This window comes from Eleginops maclovinus, chromosome 13 (assembly GCF_036324505.1).
Source record: "Eleginops maclovinus isolate JMC-PN-2008 ecotype Puerto Natales chromosome 13, JC_Emac_rtc_rv5, whole genome shotgun sequence".
NCBI lineage: Eukaryota > Metazoa > Chordata > Actinopteri > Perciformes > Eleginopidae > Eleginops > Eleginops maclovinus.
Genome location: NC_086361.1, coordinates 16,968,142 through 16,986,681, shown reverse-complemented (window position 1 = coordinate 16,986,681; position 18,540 = coordinate 16,968,142). Strand labels below are relative to the sequence as shown.

Below are 18,540 nucleotides of genomic sequence, written 5' to 3'. Positions count from 1 at the left end.
TTGTTTTATATCCTTTATATATTATGTTGCATTGTTTGAGGAGCCTGGGATTTAGGATTATATTTGCCATATCTACACTGTGTAGCATCTGTGCATATGACAATTAAAGCCCTACATTTTATTGAAATGAAATTCCTCATCCATTTTTATTTTTACTTTATTTTTTAGTTCTACTTATTTGTAATTGTTTTGCTTCTTTTTGTATTTCGCTGCTGCAACGCAAATATTTCCCAGTTTGGGATAAATAAAGTACTTTACAGTTCTGGAAAAAATTAAGAGACCACTCCACATTTTTCTTGAATCTCAATCTCTATGTATGGCAGCCATTCCATTCCAGTGTCAGTTGAATTCCAACAGAAAGGTTGTCAGTAGTTTATAGAATAATAAACTCTTAATTTTTTCCAGAGCTGTATTTCTTGATTTGCCAAAGGCTGTGGGTGAAATGCAGTTCTGCAGTATGTCCACTGGTCGGCGCTGTTCACCACTGAATGTGCAGGCTGAGGGGCTGGGTGTTGATTTTGCATTCTCTCGGCCGCAGGTTTTAAAATGAGATCAAATCCGATTAATGTTTAATGATCCAGTTGGAATTAGTATGTCAATTTTGGCATTATCGCAAACGCCAGTCAAAGAGCAATTTTCTTGGATTATACAAATTGCTCATAGGAATATAACTAGTTGTATGTGTAGAACATCTTTTTATAAAGCACATTTAATATATTTCACCCGCTGACAAATTGTTGAACATATATTTTCAAGAATCTTCTAGGCCAAAAATATAACCAATTTGCTCAATTAATAGGTTTTGCCTTTGTTTTTATTTATTGTTATTTCAAATTAATATGATATCATTTGATGCTCTCGCCATTTTGGGGTTATTTTGTTGTAAATAATATAAAATGACTCTGAAAAATGCATGATTAAAGAATAATAAACACAATAGTAATAATTCGTTTTACATCAGTAGGCCTTTATGAGGTTTAGTCCCTGTAATTCATCCTCGTGAAACGTGGATTGATGACACGGCCAACACTTTAATCGCTCCCATTGATTGATAGTATAAAAAACACAACAATGCAGCCTCATAGCCCGGGTGGTTTCCCCCCTATAAGAAAGCTGGCTGAGTGAATTGGGTGTAGCTGTGTCTGTGTGCGCCTTGGCCAATGGAACCAGATCCTCCCTGCAGTGCGTAAGAGCGCGATTTAGGATTTAACCAAGTCTTTGCTGCGGGGCTGGCTGCAGTCTTCACCAGAGCCCAACGGCCCGAGAGCCTTTCAACAATGCCAGTGTAGTTTTCACAGCACTTTGGAGTCAGACTGCCTCGCTTTTTTTTTGCTAATCAAAGAAAACACAAACGCGTTCCCTCTCGAAGTATGACTGGAGTATTTGACCGAAGGATCCCGAGTGTGAAAACTGCAGATTTCCAGAGCTCCTTTCAGATTTCCACCATGCACCACCCGTCTCAGGAATCTCCTACTTTACCCGAGTCCACCGCCACGGATTCTGGCTACTACAGTCCCACAGCTGGAGTCCCTCACGGCTACTGCTCGCCCAGCTCCACCACGTACGGGAAACCTCTCAATGCCTACCAGTACCAGTACCCGGGTGTAAACGGATCCGCTGGAAATTACTCGACAAAATCCTACACTGATTACAGCTCGTACACAACCCCCGCCTACCACCAATACGCGGGGACCTACAGCAGAGTGCAAGCCCAGCCGAGTCCGCAAGGTAAGGCCCGCACATTTCTTCATTATAATAATAAATCAAACGGCACAGTATTATTGATCTTAGTGAAAAAGCGTATTGATAAATGTGTTGGTATTTTATTTTTATATTTAGTATTTTCCATTTGCATTAAAAAAGTGCAGCCCAAAGCTAAAGGAATAAATAAGGAATACTTAATACGTAATTTGCTATGTTTTCCAAAAAATACATCTGTTTTAAAGGTGTGATTATAGAATATAAAGACAATACAATTGCAATTGATTTTTACCGGCCCACTATGCATTTATAACATTGGATTTTCTTTGAATTAGTGAGATGATATAGGCGACAACATAGAGAAAAGTATTTTAAATGCAGTTCAAATGTTAAATGCAAACGTGCTTAATCTTGCTGTAATAACTTCAACAGAAAAGGAGATCAGCGAGCCCGAGGTGAGGATGGTGAACGGCAAGCCGAAGAAAGTGAGGAAACCCCGGACTATCTACTCCAGCTTCCAGCTCGCCGCCCTGCAGAGGCGCTTTCAGAACACGCAGTATCTGGCGCTGCCGGAGAGAGCCGAGCTGGCTGCCTCGCTGGGACTCACACAAACACAGGTGAGATTAAAATCAACATTTTTGATAAAGATCTTTGATCGCTTGAAATGTATTTAATGCCCCTTCCTTAAAATAAACACCAACGACCCTTTTTGTGCGTTATTTCTGTGCGCTTTTACGCACCATCCCTCCATTGAATATTGTTCCAGAGGTTGTTTGTGAGATATTAATGCTGTTGTTTTCCCTCTTTTCCAGGTAAAAATTTGGTTCCAGAACAGGAGATCAAAACTGAAGAAAATAATGAAAAACGGAGAGCTTCCACCTGACCACAGCCCCAGCTCCAGCGACCCCATGGTGTGCAACTCTCCACAGTCCCCGGCCGTTTGGGACACACAGGGCCCCTCCAGGCCGCACAGCCTGCAGCCACAAAGCATCAACACAACGGCTTCTAACTTTTTGGAAAACTCGGGCTCATGGTACACCTCAGCCGGCAACTCCATGGCTGCCCACCTGCAGACCCCTAACTCGATACAGCACTCGTTGGCTCTTGGAGCAGGGACGTTATATTGAAAAAAACCCTGTTGTTCATTTCAAATCTTTTTTTTATCCTTCTATGGGACTCGTGTTCAAATTTCAGAGGAATATGCAATGTATTTGATGACAGTCATAGAAGAAACGTGTAAAATGTGTAAATGTGTGCATGTAATTTATTGCATTTTGGAAGACTATTAAACGTTTAAATGGACAATGGAACTTTGAATCCTCCGGCCTCACTGCATTCTCGTTATTTTATCCCTCCATTATTTACACTGAAAATCACGACGAAGACTCACAGACATAAATAATGTTTGTGAGCCTCAGGTGACATTTCCACACAAGGTTGTAAATCACAGCTGCTCCGCATTGAGATGAGTATAGAAAACGTCGTAAATCGTATTTGTTTTGAACAAATACAAATTATATATATTCTGTAATTAGATTTGTATTCAATATCTTACGCAGACAGACTTAACAATTGTCCGGAAGATGGGATGAAAACAATCTGCCTTTTCGTGATGAATGTGCCTTGATTTTCCCTCAGAAAATGTTCATTTTAATCTGCATTTGCAATTATGTGGACCACTGCTGGGCGCTGTAGCATTGTGGCTAAAAACAATTACAGTTCAAATGTAGGACTTTATTAAAAAGACATCAGGCAAAAATGTGTTGTATACATTCTGAGAAAGCATGTGTACCACTGCAAGCATTTAACCAGCGGAATAATTGCAATTACCTTCATTCAATACCGGCGTTTCTTGAACTGGATTGATTGCTATTTCCTTTAATATTCCTGTTAGGATTTAGCTAAATATCATTATAATAATCCTCAAATATATTTATATTGTTTGTGAAGTTATGTTTTTAGAAGTGGGTATTTTCCTTGATTGTATTTGTTTACAATCTGATTTATGTTTATCATAGACATCATACCCCAACAGTGTTAGTTTTATTATTATTGTTATTATTATTATTAATATTATTAATATGATTAAATTCATATTTTTAAATGAACTCATATTGTTCCAATAATCCCACATTATTTCCCCCCTAATATTTAACAAATGGTATTATTATTATTATTATTATTATTATTATTATTATTATTATTACTATTATTTTCACGACTGCCTCTGATCAACACCAGAATGATCACCTTTTATCCCTCGTATTGTTTTTTAGTGGGGAGCCTGATTGAGCCTTTCAGTCGGTTCCTGCTCGTCTGTGAATAAAATGCCTGCTCCTCGCAGCAGACAGTCTGCAGTCGCTCTCGCTTTGTGTCCCCTACAATTAGCCGCTTTGAATGGCAGAGAGGAGGCGAAGGGGGCGGCACGGAGATCTGAGACAATCCGCATTCCTGTGGGGGTAGACCGGCTCCAGAGCTCTGCCACTCCCGGCCGCAGCCCACCTTCCGGGTGAAATAAAAAACAGAGAAGAAAAAGAAAAGGAAAATCCTCCAGCATTTCACCATGTTATTAGCAGCCAGTAATACCAGCGCAAAAACCACTAAACAAACCAGTGCCACTGTGGGAAACATTGGGGATTTGAAAATTGATCTAATTGAATTTGCCCGGCCATATGCACAACGATCATACAAGTGAGATATTACAAACGACCATGTTGCACAACCCCCCCCCCCCCCCCACACACACACACACACACACACAGTAAACAAGACTGCATCTGACCCACACACTGACCCATGCATGTTACCATTTCCACCTGACACAGAATCCTCTTCCTGATTGCAGTCTAACACACTTTACTCTCTCTCACACACACACACACACACACACACACACACACACACACACACACACACACACACACACACACACACACACACACACACACACACACACACACACACACACAGGAGCACAACCCTTCTTAATCTTCAACGCCACCGTGCATGTTGTTGTTGTTGTTGTTTACAGCCTTATTTCTGCTGTATACTAAACTGCAGTCCTGTAATTACAATGCGAGCAGGTCACTCGCGAAATTTAGTTTTTTCACAAGGCACGTTCACGATGTCAAGAACACTCAGGTGCGCGCACAGATGCACACATAGGCCTTTATATCACAAACACACACGCGCGCACACACACACACACACACACACACACACACACACACACACACACACACCCACACACACACACACACACATATATACACTAGTGGTGCCATTATATCGAGAGCCCCCGTTTATTTCCAACCGAACATTTTCCACTCAGCTAGTTTCCCCCCGTTTTGCAAATCGAGTCTAAATAATGACAGTTAGTTTTACTGGACAGCTTCAACTGTAACACTCCACAATAATTATTCTCCAGGATTAGGGCCTCCATTATCATAATCTGGACATTGACAATTACCTATAATTTGCAAAGATGCGCTTGGTTCTTGATTGCAGAGAGCTTTTTTTTCCCAAGCTCGCCATCACTAAACAGTGACAGTAATAACAGCTAATTTTGCAGGCAATATATAAGAGCTTACCGGGGTGTGCAAACACTTTCCCACCTGGATTTGCTTATTCAACCACCAGCAGTAAAACCGTGCAGACCTGTTTTGGTTATCTATGTTAGAGAAGCGGAGAGAGGTAAGGATGAGTCTTATATCTTCTATCCTGTGACGAATCCTTATGTCGGAGGAGGCTGTGACATTGCATGCTACTCATCAGCTTAATCGTCTAGTTTTCTGTCGGATTTCCACATATCTTATTTGCTATTTTATTTATTGGAGATACCATTTGGAGTGTGGATGTGTTTATGGAGGTTGTTCTGGCGCTGTTGAACCGAACAGTTAATGTGGTGAGATCTTGTCAGGTGTTGTAGGAGCTTTTATAGGCTATGTGAAGCCTGCTGTATGTGCTGTACTGCTGATAGCTCACAGAACAAGAATTGACACATCCCACTGCACCCCCCATCCCCCTATCTGTCACTCTGCTGCATATCTATCTATCTGTCTGTCTGCCTATCTATCTATCTATCTATCTATCTATCTATCTATCTATCTATCTATCTATCTATCTATCTATCTATCTATCTATCTATCTATCTATCTATCTATCTATCTATCTATCTATCTATCTATCTATCTATCTATCTATCTATCTATCTTCATCTGATTTATCTCATCAAAGCATTTTTTTTTTTTCATTTTCAAAACAAGATGAAACGTGTCAGTCTTTGGTGTTGAATAACCCAACTGTGTATTTATGAGCTTTGTTGATGTTTACTCGACTTCTGCTCCGGGCTCCCTGCAGCCTGCAGACCAGGGTGTTCATGGCCCCTAAGCAGATAGGCCCCTGCAGGCTGGTGGCTCAGGTATATAGGCTGAATGTACGCCAGTGGGACATCCGCGACTTGACAGCTGCATGAAGCTTTTCAGCTTGTAATTTCACATAATATCCCGAGCGCTCACTCTTCTCAGCAATTTGTATGTGAATAACCGAATAATTTCCCCCTTTGTTCCATCTGTGCTACCTCAAATCCAAATAAAGATGCCTTTTAGTATTAAAAGTGGTAGAAAATTACAGGTAATTATCTTTGACGGTAAAAACGCTGTAATCAGCGGGCTACATCAAAAATTACCCTAATTATGCCTGCATTTATGAGAATGGAAAAAAAGCCTCACTTGGATAAAAACCCACAAATTGTCCCAAATATCTCCTTCATATTGAACGCCGCTGCAGCTGGCTGCTTTGTTCAACATCGATCCCGTGGAGCTTGGCATTTAACGGCCTGCATTAGGACGGAGAGAAGGGAGAAAACATTTTGTCAATACTTCTAATAATTGGGGGTGAAATGACAAGATAAGCTGGACCTGGAGCAAATGTCTTTCGAGGTGAATATAGACAGCAGCGGGGCAGGGTAAGTTAATTTCCTCCGGAGCATTTGATAAATCTATATACTGTGGCGTTCTTCAACAGTCATTAAGCGCTTTGGATTTATTTAAATCGTTTACTCTGATGAAACGGGCTTTTCACTGAGCACTGTGTCATTACCTTATGTTCGTTTTGTATGTTAGAAACTCGTACACACCAGGGGGACGGGAAGTGGGCCTGTTAGAATGTGATGTTGGCCCAATATTCAGCATAAAAAGGCCTAGTTTAAAATGAATTTGTGAAATCATGCAACAGCAGGCATCTGTTTTGAGTCACGGTTTACTCAATCTGACAAAACATAAAAAGTGTATGTACAACTAAAATCGCAGAGTATATTTACAGACAGACAATTTGCTTGATTTTGCATGTTGGAGAAACAACCAAAAAAAAGCAGTCAGGAGTCCACCATGGCAACGGGCTCTGGGCGCCAGTGCGCATGGAGAGTGTAAGCAGTCTTTGCCCAAAATGGCTTAAATGTCACTGATAATATTTGGTATATTGACGGTCAGATGTTGACATGAATGAAAGCATAACAAATATGCAAGTCCCATTGCACAGCCATACGTTAAAATGGTTAGTTCCCTTTGTGTCATCACACCGATGCATGGCTGCGTTTTTATCCTTCGGCAGAGGAGCAGCAGAGGGGTTTTTCCTCCTCTCCAGCATCCAGTCTCTGCGCTGACACAAATTGTAGGCTACGTTGGAAACTGCATGGCGGAGATCCGGAGGCCTCCAGACAGCTCACTGACCTTCCTGCCTCCTCAGTCTATCTCTGCATCGAATCTTGATGAGGGGAGGAATACCAGTGAGAGTAGCCGGGCATGTAGCTGTTGGCCGGCATGTTTACTCCTTTGGAAGAGGCAGACACGTCCCATATCGGAGGGATGGTCGGGGAGCGTGGGGAGAGGGACATGGAGCCCGGCATAGGGTCGCTCTCGTGCGGGTTGCCGCCTTGCTTGAGCAGCTTCTTGAACTTTGACCTCTTATTCTGGAACCAGATCTTTACCTGCAGGAGAGAAAGACGAGGGTAATTAGTGGAGCATGAAGAATTTAATTGTGAAAATGTTCCTGCAAAATGCATGATTACATTTAAGATTATCACTACAAAAACAACCAAATAATTAGAAATAATTAGTATATATATTGTAGTTTTATACATGATGGTTTGCATGTGTTAAAGTTCAAATCCAGAGGGTAAATTCCTCCTCACCTGTGTTTGTGTCAGTCCTAGAGAAGCAGCCAGCTCGGCGCGCTCCGGTAAAGCGAGGTACTGTGTTTGCTGGAAACGGTGGTTCAGTGCTTGAAGCTGCAAACTGGAATAAATTGTCCGAGGTTTGCGAATCTTCTTGCCTTTCCCATTAAAACGAATCTCCCCGTTTTCAATCACCGTCGTTTTCTGCTGCTCTGCAACAAAAACAACCAATGTTAATATTCAAAACCACAGCCTGCATTTTTTTTTTTCAGAGCAGAAAAATACAAACGTGTCCAAACAGCAGGAATATTGCGTGAAGATCAATTCAGAGACGCCTTCAGAAACGGTCTAAAAATTTAAATTCCAACCGATAAACGCTGACAACTCACATTGCCTTTAAACGCCGTGGCAGCCACAATCCTCATACGCTGTCATATTTAGGATATTGCTGGTAATGACATGTCAATTAAATGCTAATTACAACATTCAAGGCGTGCGGGCTGCCTAATTTTCACGAGTAGTTGGTGAGGATTGCACGGTCGTGATGATCACACCCCGGGCATTAAAACAGGTTTTGAGGGGAGTGCTAAACGGGAAAACTAAAGACAGAGACAGAGAAGGTAACAGGCTGCTTCTCGCATTATCCGGTGCCTTTTACGCACATTTTTTCTTCGTTGTAGTAGCACACCTACGCTTGAAAGATCAGTCGTCCGAGTTTGGAGTGGCGGTGGCTTGGGCATGACACCAACACGAGCAGGGAGAAAGGTTAGATTCCCATTGTGGGTACTAAAACATACGCTAATAGTACTCTGTCGCCGCGGATTGATATTTCCACTTGGCTAAAAAGGGGGTCTCTTACCTGTGCCGTCTAACCTTGTCTGTCCTCCCGTGTTGTTGTGATAGGATGGCAGGTACGGGCTGTGGTGCGAATGGCTCACGTAGGGGTAGGGTAACGACCGGTTGTAGGTGTTGGTCCCGGTGTACGCGGTGTTGTCGTGCTGGTGGTGCGCGTGTGAGCCGGAGTGGAGACAGTGCAGCGGGTAGTGGCCGCTGGCCATCGACGGGGAGCTCTGCTGTGAGTGCGACTGCTGCCCAAACTCCATGAAAGCAGACTTGGACGAGTCCTGAGCCTCCAGACCGTCAGCCATCGTAGTCATGGTCATCATCGAATTTTCTGCCTTGAGAGCACTCACCCCCCTCTCTCTCAAGACCAAATCGGTTTTCTCTCTCTCGCTGTGCTGTTGTCTCTCTCCCCTCTCCACCGCGAACAGATATTGTCCTATTAACAACCGAATTTTCCAGAGGCGTCTTTATTTCCCCCCTTGTCGTGTGATATTCTCACTCAAAGTGGCGGAAGGCAGGCATAAGTTAAGGGAGAGATTTTAAGGTGGATTCTGTTAAAATTGAGCCCTTGCTTGCAGACTTGATGCAGACACTACAAGTAAAATGGTTTGTCTCCAAAGGGCAGCGCCTCCCGATTGGTCATCCAACCCAACGTCATCAGTGCTCTGCGCTTCACGGAGACTTGAGCTGGAGTTAACCCACTTACCAGCTCCCACCACAACTATGGGGGAAATAATATATGGTGGGAAAGACGCATAATTCCTACAGACAAGCTTCACACGTAAAACCAGCTCTTTCGCAACTGTCGAGTCGATTTTGTTTTTTACCCAAACCCCCAAATTACGCACGACGCACAACATATAGCGCGCACTTTGATTTAGCCTGACGAGCCAACAGTTTGTGCCTTTTAACTCCTCCTCTCTAGGAATTAATAACTTATAGTAAAGCATCTTACAAAAATCCTTTTAATAATATTAAATTCCAAACATTTTTGTATACCAAGCAGCAATACATTATTTACAAGATAGCCACACAAAATATCCCCCCCCCCCCCCGCAAGTCATCTATCATCGTTAAGACGTATTAGATATTTTTCAATCAAATTTATAAACATTCAAAAATGAGTGTGAAAAAATCCCATTCGTATGAACTGCACATTTAAAGTTTCCTTTAAACACACTTTATTTATTTATACTAGAGAAGTGGTCTGGTTTATGTCAGGGAAACTACTGAAACAGGTGGAATTGCCGACAAAATAAGAAAAGTAGCCAACTACCTACTTTGTAGTTTACAAATATAAAGTTTTACAGTTAAACAAAAACGAAATACTTATTAATCAACTCATTTTCTTTGCAGTACAGTATTTTTCTTGGATGTCGCCTCATGAGCAGTCCCTGTTTAAGCCCCCCTCTCCACAGAAAGTAACATATATTATAACTGTTCGTTTTCCCTGGGGCTACTGACCATATGATTAGGGATCTTCACACAATTCAAAATACAGCACATGTGACACATCAAATAACAATATGCCTGAGGTACAATAGGTTATTTTGCACATAGAAGGGTGGATACCGTGATAAACTGACAGTGTCTTTTATCCCTGTTGTAATTTGAGGCCTGATAGGGTCCTCAATATATGTAAATTATACAGTTTGCCTCTCAGGGCTGCAATGTTTGATCCACATATAAGAATAAAATGCTATTTTCGCTTACATTAATGCAATAGGTATTCAAATGATGTTTTGCGCCACTTTCAGCAAAAATATTGCCGCAATGTATCATTCAGCGGTTTCATCCAAAAAAAAGGGCGACGAAAAAATAATTATGGTTGCAATCAAGTTACTACGAAAACCTATTTGATTAGCGGCCACACTTTGCTCAAATTGCAGCTATAAAATTAAGAACAATTCGCCTGTAATGATTATGGACTGGATTTATTTTGGGAGGGTGGAATAAAAGTGGATATAGCATAAATTATCCCCTAATTATACGCCAGTGTCGCCTCAATTATCCTCTTATCAAAAATGGTTGTCTAAATGCAGCGTTTAGTTTCAATTTTCTCCTTTTCTGTAACAAGAACTTGGTACCTTGCTATTATCGTCAGCTACGGTTGTTATTTACTTTGTGGGATTTAAAAGTGCACAACCCAGCCGGATAATCATTTTACAGCAGCAGATCAGGAGAGGAGCACAGAGGCAGGGAAGCGAGCCTAAGACATCCAGACGGACTTGCTTTTTAGCCAAACATCCATGTACATTTTATTTTTAAAAACCGGGGTGCTGCTTTCCTCAGAAGAGCTGCAGGTAAGAGCTTCCTTTGAATGCTCTTTTTATGTTCTCGGACACTGATGCATGATTTTTTTGCCTCTGACAATTCTGCATTTTACGCACAGAGCAGTGGCCGTGCAGAGCTCGCAGGACTCAGCACACCTTGGTCACCCCTCAGTGATCTAACATAGTGGCCAATTCCCCTGCCCGTGTTCCACTTGGACACGCAGAGGAGAAACCAGATCCTGTACCTTTTCTAATCGCCTTTCAGTGCTACTACAAAGACATACATGCTTTGCAGTGATGTCAGTTGCCTTCCCCCGTGGGCTAAAATATCCGGGCTCGATTAAAATTGAGACATCTTTATTCTTCAGGTTTTAAATTTTGCAGGATAGTCTGAGTGGGGATTATTAAATTGTGGGATAACTGCGCGGGTAATTTCAAACTCTTGGTGTCCTGCAGGCGTCTTGGGAGGCTTTTCTAAGCACACTGAGATTAAGGGAAGCGTTGAAAGGACGAATTTGTTTGAATAGAGAGAACATGACATACTCGACCTTGGTGCTTTGAAATGTTTAAGATGTAGCATATTGCATGCATGCTGACAGCCGTGTCTAATTGCAAGGAAAATGAAGATACAATCGCTCTTTACTGGATGTTATCAGTGGACGGAATTCATAAACCATCAATTCGCTTCCTTTCAAAAAACAATTGTGCAAAATGTTCTTATATTTCTAAAAGGAGACATCATGGTCCAAACGCTCCACCTGCTGTTTCAGGCCCCCCTGTTTAACTCTGCTCTATTAGGAGTTCATAGCCTTATTCTGGAGGGAAATTATTTTATATTTCAATATATTTCACACATCACTTTGTCCCAAGTAGATGATTGACCTTCAGCACAATCAATGGCCATGCTGGTTTAACAGAAGTGGTCTTTATTTCCAGCTGTCTTACACACGCTGATGAATGACTCTCTAAAATCACTCCAGGCCTGGGATTTCCCTCGCATCCACTGTCTAACTCGGCATACATGAAACGTGAGAATATTTTACATTGTGTTTGTAGATGTAACCTGGCGTTATATCATGGTTAACAAAGTCACCGTGAGTTTAAATATTCTAAAGGCAGATAGGCAACTATGTTGGTGATAGCAGTATCCGCAGGCCCTTTACGCACGTATAAATTGCTAGATTTATGTCAGAGCAGCACAAAAAAATAATAATTTAACTAGTTCCCTCTTTTTACGTCCTCTCTGTGTGTCACTGACGGCTTTAACTCATCACGTCTTTTCTAGTCTATCTGGCCCCATGTGTTAATCATAACTGAACGTTAACACAGAGCTCCAGCAAGATGCAGGTCATAATTGTAGCGAGAGGCTGGGCGTTTGCGGTCGGTCCCTCTAACAGCTATTGACTGGTTTGCATGGAAAGCCACCTCCTTGGCTGCTCTCTGGGATCCGGGCGGTTTGGGGACGCTGAGGCTTGTCACTGCAGAGAGAGACCGGGAGGCACTTAAACAGCATGTCTCTCTTCTCCGCAGCGCAAAGCCACTGGCTCTCCACAGACAGCCAGGCGTCGACGGCTCTCGATCTCTGCCTCGTGAAGGGCCGGAAGTGGCTAGGAGAAGAGCAGATGCATACTGCACACAGCTGTCAGTATAACATGGTTCATTGTAACTAGATTTAGAGGGAGCATCCCCTGAGACACACACCGCCCAAAATGATCACCGATCAGCCTTTAATGCTCCAGTAGAATTCATCCGTGACCAAATGGTGGCGCGCCGCTTTTACGCACACTAATGCAAACCCACTTATGCAAAGTCTTTGATGTGTTTTGTGAAAGCGTGCAACTACACCAAGAAAAATTAGTGCAGTTTTGGCATAAAGGAAACCATGCACTCCCGGGCACACGACTGTTTACAATAAGTTTTGCATCATAAATTAGGATTGCATTATCTCTCCAGTAAATGGCAAAATTGGCATATGCATGGCCCCAGGTGCAGGAGAGGGCCTTCAGATGGACCCAGCGTAGCGTGTTGGTAGTGGAGTTAAATGACCACAAATAAGCAAAGGCCTGCACCACTGAGTCCTCACAGCCTCTCATAGACTAATGGATTTAATTTGGCACGACTGAAGCCGCACTGGTCCCACTCAGGGCCCGAGTCCTAATTAAGACTGCTTGTTTCTCCTGTCGCCTCCTCTGCTGAATATTTAGGGCCAGCTGAGTGATTGCATCTCTCGGTTTTTTTCCCGTCATATTGTTTTTATACATTGTCATTGGTTTTTGAAATAGTGAAAATAACGTATCAATGGTGAAGTTTAACGATAGAATATTTATGATAATAGGATATGGAAATGTCTTAAATTATCTAGTTTAATTAATCAATAAGGCATAAGGGTTTTATAATACACTTTTAATATTATTAACATAATATTATATATGTATCCATTATCATGTAATGCTGCGTGTTAATGTCTGTTAGATCTGGTAAAAACACATAACTCTTTGATCCTATACCAAGGCATTAATAAAGGAGCTATATCCAAAAAGTTGATCTGAATTTTATGTTGGTGACAAATAAGACTATAGTTCCCTTTTTCCCTCTCCCGACTTAATACGCGACATTATTAGGTCTGACAGCACAGTGGTCGGTCTTGAAGGAGAGGATTTGGTCGATAGATGACAGACAGGAAGGCCAGCAATCATGGGCTCTTTTTTTTATCAGAATGTACTGTTCGATGCCGTTTATCCCTGATGATAGAAAATTGCTCTGTTGCCAGGACACTGCCTCCGAAATAGAGGGCAGGAGCAACATTTCCATTTTCCTGTTTGAAAGCCATTGAAATGAATTAGTAAAAAATGGAGAAAAAATATGAAAAATGAGAAAGAATCCCCTGGTAAACAAAGGAGAGCAAACAAAGATACCATTTTCTTTTGCCGAGAATCCACCCTCCTCATTTTCCCACTTTTTTTCCCCTTCCTGCAGCAGAGAGAGGGTTTTACTTCAACAGTTGCAAATCACATGCTTGGCTTCTAATGTAGTCCAAGGCCCGGGCCTACTTCAAAGACTATCATTTATTTCCCAACCTCCAGGAATAATTACAGCGCCTTTTCATCTGTCGTGACCGAGAGAGAGAAAGAAACGGAGAGAAGGAGAAATTAAGACAGAATACTTGACAACGAAGAGCATTAACCAAACTACCGAAATATTTCTTCCTGGGTACAACCTGTCACAGTGGGAATGTTGAAAATTAAAGGATGAAATCTGGTTTTATCAGAATTAAGAAGGCGTTTGGTTCGCATTACAAAAATCGAAAATGCTAAATATACAAGGGGTCCATTATTTCCCTGTCATTGTTTTTTGTGTGGCAATCTCAAGCTTTTGCGTTGAAATATTACAAATAGTGGCAGCAAAACTTGTTTTATTATTGTTATTTAAAGTAGGATTTTTCGGTTTTTTGTGGGTCTTTTGTTTGTCAATGCTCGCCATAATCACCCCATTGATCATTCATCACTAGTTCGTTAGTTAGTTCGATTAGTTCTTGTATTAAAAATGATGCTATAGAAGATCTAAATGGCTGAAAAACAAGAATATTTAAATAAAAATAACTATATCACTAGAATCTTATTATAGAGATGCTTTCTAAAAACAAGCATCATGTCAGATGTGTGGAGGTTTTTCATTTAGTTAATATAATCTGCAATTAGAGGATTATTTATCAGTGACTCTGACCGATACCGTGTCATCACAGGAGAGGGCTTAGCCTACTGTGTGTCGGAGCAGGCAGGTGGTTAAAACCTCCGCAGAGATCTGAGCGCGCCTCCTGTGCGCGCCACACGCAGCATGGAGCCAGATAGAGGGAAAATGACACCCGAAGCACTGGATCACAGTGAGCCCTTAAAAAAGGGGATTCATTAAATTCTGCAAGGATACTAAATGTTCCACTTAAACAGTCTTTGTAGCAGCATAGGCTGGAAATTACAATGGCTTGATTTTTAACGAGGTGTAGCGGCCCTAATCTCGATCACAAATGCGAGTTATAAACGTGTTTTTGAGAACAACTGACAAATAAATTAAATTCAGAACACAATGCTTCGTTTCACAGAACACTGAATCATGTAATATTAAGTTACATAAATATGCAGGATGATGTGAAGACATTTCTGTTGGGATAAACCTGGATTACCATGTAAAGTATAATATTTAAAAAATATATTAATGACAGAAAAATCCTTTAGAGAGTATGTTGCATAAATAAAGCCACGATTGACACATTTAAATATCCATTAAAACTCAATCAGGGGTGTATCCAAGCTACCCAAAGATGAAAAAACACTGAGAACTCTCCATGATGTGCACTAGAGAAAATATAAACTGTAATTGATCAGATACAGGATTAAACTTGATTGGGTATGAATAGGCCTTTGTGAAAATACTAAAAAATCCTGTTGGTGGGAATATTTTGTTGATGCATCTCTCACAAGAAAACCCCCACACACATATCGTCAATGCACACAACATTACAAACTTGTGTGTGTGTGTGTGTGTGTGTGTGTGTGTGTGTGTGTGTGTGTGTGTGTGTGTGTGTGTGTGTGTGTGTGTGTGTGTGTGTGTGTGTGTGTGTGTGTGTGTGTGTGTGTGTGTGTGTGTGTGTGTGTGTGTGTGTGTGTGTGTGTGTGTGTGTGTGTGTGTGTGTGTTGGCTCTCATGCGGGAATCAATACCACACTGGAGGAAGTGCATGCACACAATAGCCAACACTGACTGAAAAATAAAAGAGCTTGAAATTTAAGAGCACGGTGTGAACCGATGTGGAAACAAAGTGAAGAGAAAGGGAGTCACACCTGGTGAGATGTGGTGGACGAGGTGCTGCTCGGGTTCTCAGGAGCTGTGGACCTTTGTCTGCTGCACCTTAAGACACTCCCACCTGAAACTGCATTTCAGACCAGGCTGGGTTTTGGTTTGGTCTTGTGCTCCTGTCCTTTTAGAAAATAATCACAGAAAGAGCAACTGAACAAATGTTGTGTGGTATTTATGCAAACCTTACAAGAGTAGACCTGCAAAAAAAACTTCACATTTAGAGTCCCTTCATTATTTACTAGTATTTTTCATTAAATAAAAGCAAAAGCTAGGTTAAAGGGACACAAATGTGTAGTTAAAGTATAAAGACCTACAAAATGATCTGTTTCAAAGACATCTCCAGATCACACAGTAAAAAGGGTTTCTTTGTTTCTCAGTTAAATTATACCTTGCAAAACCGTATTAATTATACTAAAAAATCCTATAAACTTAGCTGAAAAGTGTTGCTTTTATAGACTCAGATTTGAAAACCTGTTTTACATACATTTGTTCACAAAAGCATATTTCTTTCTCCCAGCTCTTACCTGCATCATCATTAGCATTAATATTATCAGGCCACTATTATTATTATTAGCTTGCTCTTGATGTTTATTTTGGTGCTTCTGTTGTTGTTGCTATTATCATAATCATCATCATTACATTCATCACATCTCCAGTTCGTTTTAAAGGGTTTGAAAATTGCATTTGGTATCACACTGCAGCTAATTTTTTAAAACAATCCCATGAAAATAAAATTGAATACGACACAATTATTGTTATACGAGGTTTAAAAACAAGCATCAGCTCAGAATGCACACGATGAACAGACACAATAAAAGCAATCTTAAATAATGTAATAATATGAAGCTTTAAACAGCAATAAGAAATTCAATTGGTCAGACTTTGGTGCACATATATAACTTATAAATTCCCTTTACAATACATTAGGTAGCCTGAATCAAAGCTAAAAGCTAATAATAAAATGCTCATCATGTTTTCAGAAAAACTCTCTCCTATTTTTACAGATAAAAATCTAAATATTGAAAACGTATCAGACAGAATCTCATAAATTGAATAGCCTCTTGAATTGGGGAAGTCCAGCATTAGCAGAAATGTTCTTAAACATTGTTCTTTCAAAAGAATAAATCAGGAGTGTTTTAACATCACTTGGGCCTTAATATGTCAAATATGAGCTTTCTAACAGAATCATAGCTGCTGTGAAACACTTGTGAGCAGGACAGTCTGGGGTCCTCTTAGTTAGATCAGAGATCAGCGTAATGATTTGGCCAGGAGATCATGTCCATAGCCAGACTCATAATATCCTAGTTATTAATTTGTTGGCTGGAAAGCCCTCAGAGCCTTTATTTTCATTTGCTCTGAACTGTCAGATTTGAGTGGAGAGATTTTTAGGACTTTGTTCATTTTGGTGAAGTGAAGGTAGCCAATTATTGTCATCATTGCCCTTGAAAATGCATTACGCCTCACCTGAGGGCTCACTCAATCAAAGAGACTGAAGGGCCGATTAACAGATGACTTCTGACCTTAATCCATCGCAAAATCACCCAAAAGAGCCAGACAGCAATCAGCATTTCTCCTTCACTTCACGTTGCAAACTTTCTTATTGTTGACATCCAACCTTGGGCATTATCATGGCAAATCTGGGTTTGGGACCTTGAACGCTGTCCTCCGTCATTATTATTATTTGAAAATTGATTGGCTACATTTATCCCACGTTTGTTCAACCTTGAATATTTTTATGTCCACCAAATATAGGAATTTCTTCTGAATTTCTTTTAATAAACTAATAAAAAATCAAGTCCCTCTATTTAGCATGTATACGCATTGCTTTTAAGCTAAATAATTATTATAACTCACTTTGATGTATGTGGATAAGTGTAAATACATGTGCAGTATCTGTCTGCAATTGTACGTTCTCCTAATGAAGACATAGTATTACAACTGTGTTTTACTATATATTCTACTTATTAATGTTTATATACTGTGTACCGTTTATACATGGTAAATATAAGGACTGTGTGCAAATTATAAGCATTTATGGCTAGTTCAGATGATTTAAAAGAAGCTCAATAAAGTTTTTGAATCAATAAATGAGTTTGCATCATTGTAGCTTAAAATACTATATGGCCTGCAGTTTGAATTTATTTTAAAGTAGCTCGTTGTTCCTCTTGCTGCTGTTTCTCTGCTGTATTGTCGGCCTGGCATTAGCTGCTTCCTCACCTGGGGGTAGACGAGCCCTGGCGACTGCTTTTTCACTCGCTGAGTAATTAAAACCAGCTCTAATGAATGTTCTGCAGTCTTTTTCATTTCAGCAAAAGGTGAAATTGATTATTTTTTTTTGCGAATGCTTATGAATAACTTTTTTTTTCTCTTTGTCTCCCTGTTTCCCCCTCTCCAATATCTCTCCCTGGCTTTTCCATCACGCCCACCTTCCTCTAATTATTCTCCACCCCCCCAACCCCATGCATGTCCAGCCACTGCATCTCTCCTCTCCATATTCCTCTTCATACCCACTCTACCCCTCTCTTCCTCCCCCCTCAACCTCGCTCACTCTCCCTAACCCCACACCTCTCTCCCCCTTTTTCTTCACTTCATACCCCCCCAATAGGTACGCCTCCATCCCCTCTTGGCAGCTCCATCTCCTCCCTGCTTCCCCCCCTGCCTCCCTCTCCCTGGTTGGTTTCCACAGCTGTGGTGAGTGAGGG

The 18,540-nt window shown here is 41.0% G+C and overlaps 2 protein-coding genes across 2 annotated transcripts; one reads left to right on the top strand and one right to left on the bottom strand.

Annotated features, from left to right (window-relative positions):
* The first annotated feature begins 1,143 nt into the window (after positions 1-1,143).
* Positions 1,144-3,018, top strand: dlx5a (distal-less homeobox 5a). Its single transcript, XM_063898597.1, has 3 exons — positions 1,144-1,728; positions 2,134-2,318; positions 2,514-3,018. Exons 1-3 carry the CDS (start codon positions 1,371-1,373, stop codon positions 2,826-2,828), a joined length of 858 nt encoding a protein of 285 aa, XP_063754667.1. The 5' UTR covers positions 1,144-1,370; the 3' UTR covers positions 2,829-3,018.
* Positions 3,019-6,944: 3,926 nt separating this feature from the next.
* Positions 6,945-9,428, bottom strand: dlx6a (distal-less homeobox 6a). The gene is made up of 3 exons (XM_063899525.1): positions 8,733-9,428; positions 7,892-8,085; positions 6,945-7,687 (listed from the first exon to the last, which is right to left on the bottom strand). The coding sequence occupies exons 1-3, from the start codon at positions 9,037-9,039 to the stop codon at positions 7,448-7,450; spliced, it is 741 nt and encodes a 246-aa protein (XP_063755595.1). The 5' UTR covers positions 9,040-9,428; the 3' UTR covers positions 6,945-7,447.
* Between the last annotated feature and the right edge of the window lie 9,112 nt (positions 9,429-18,540).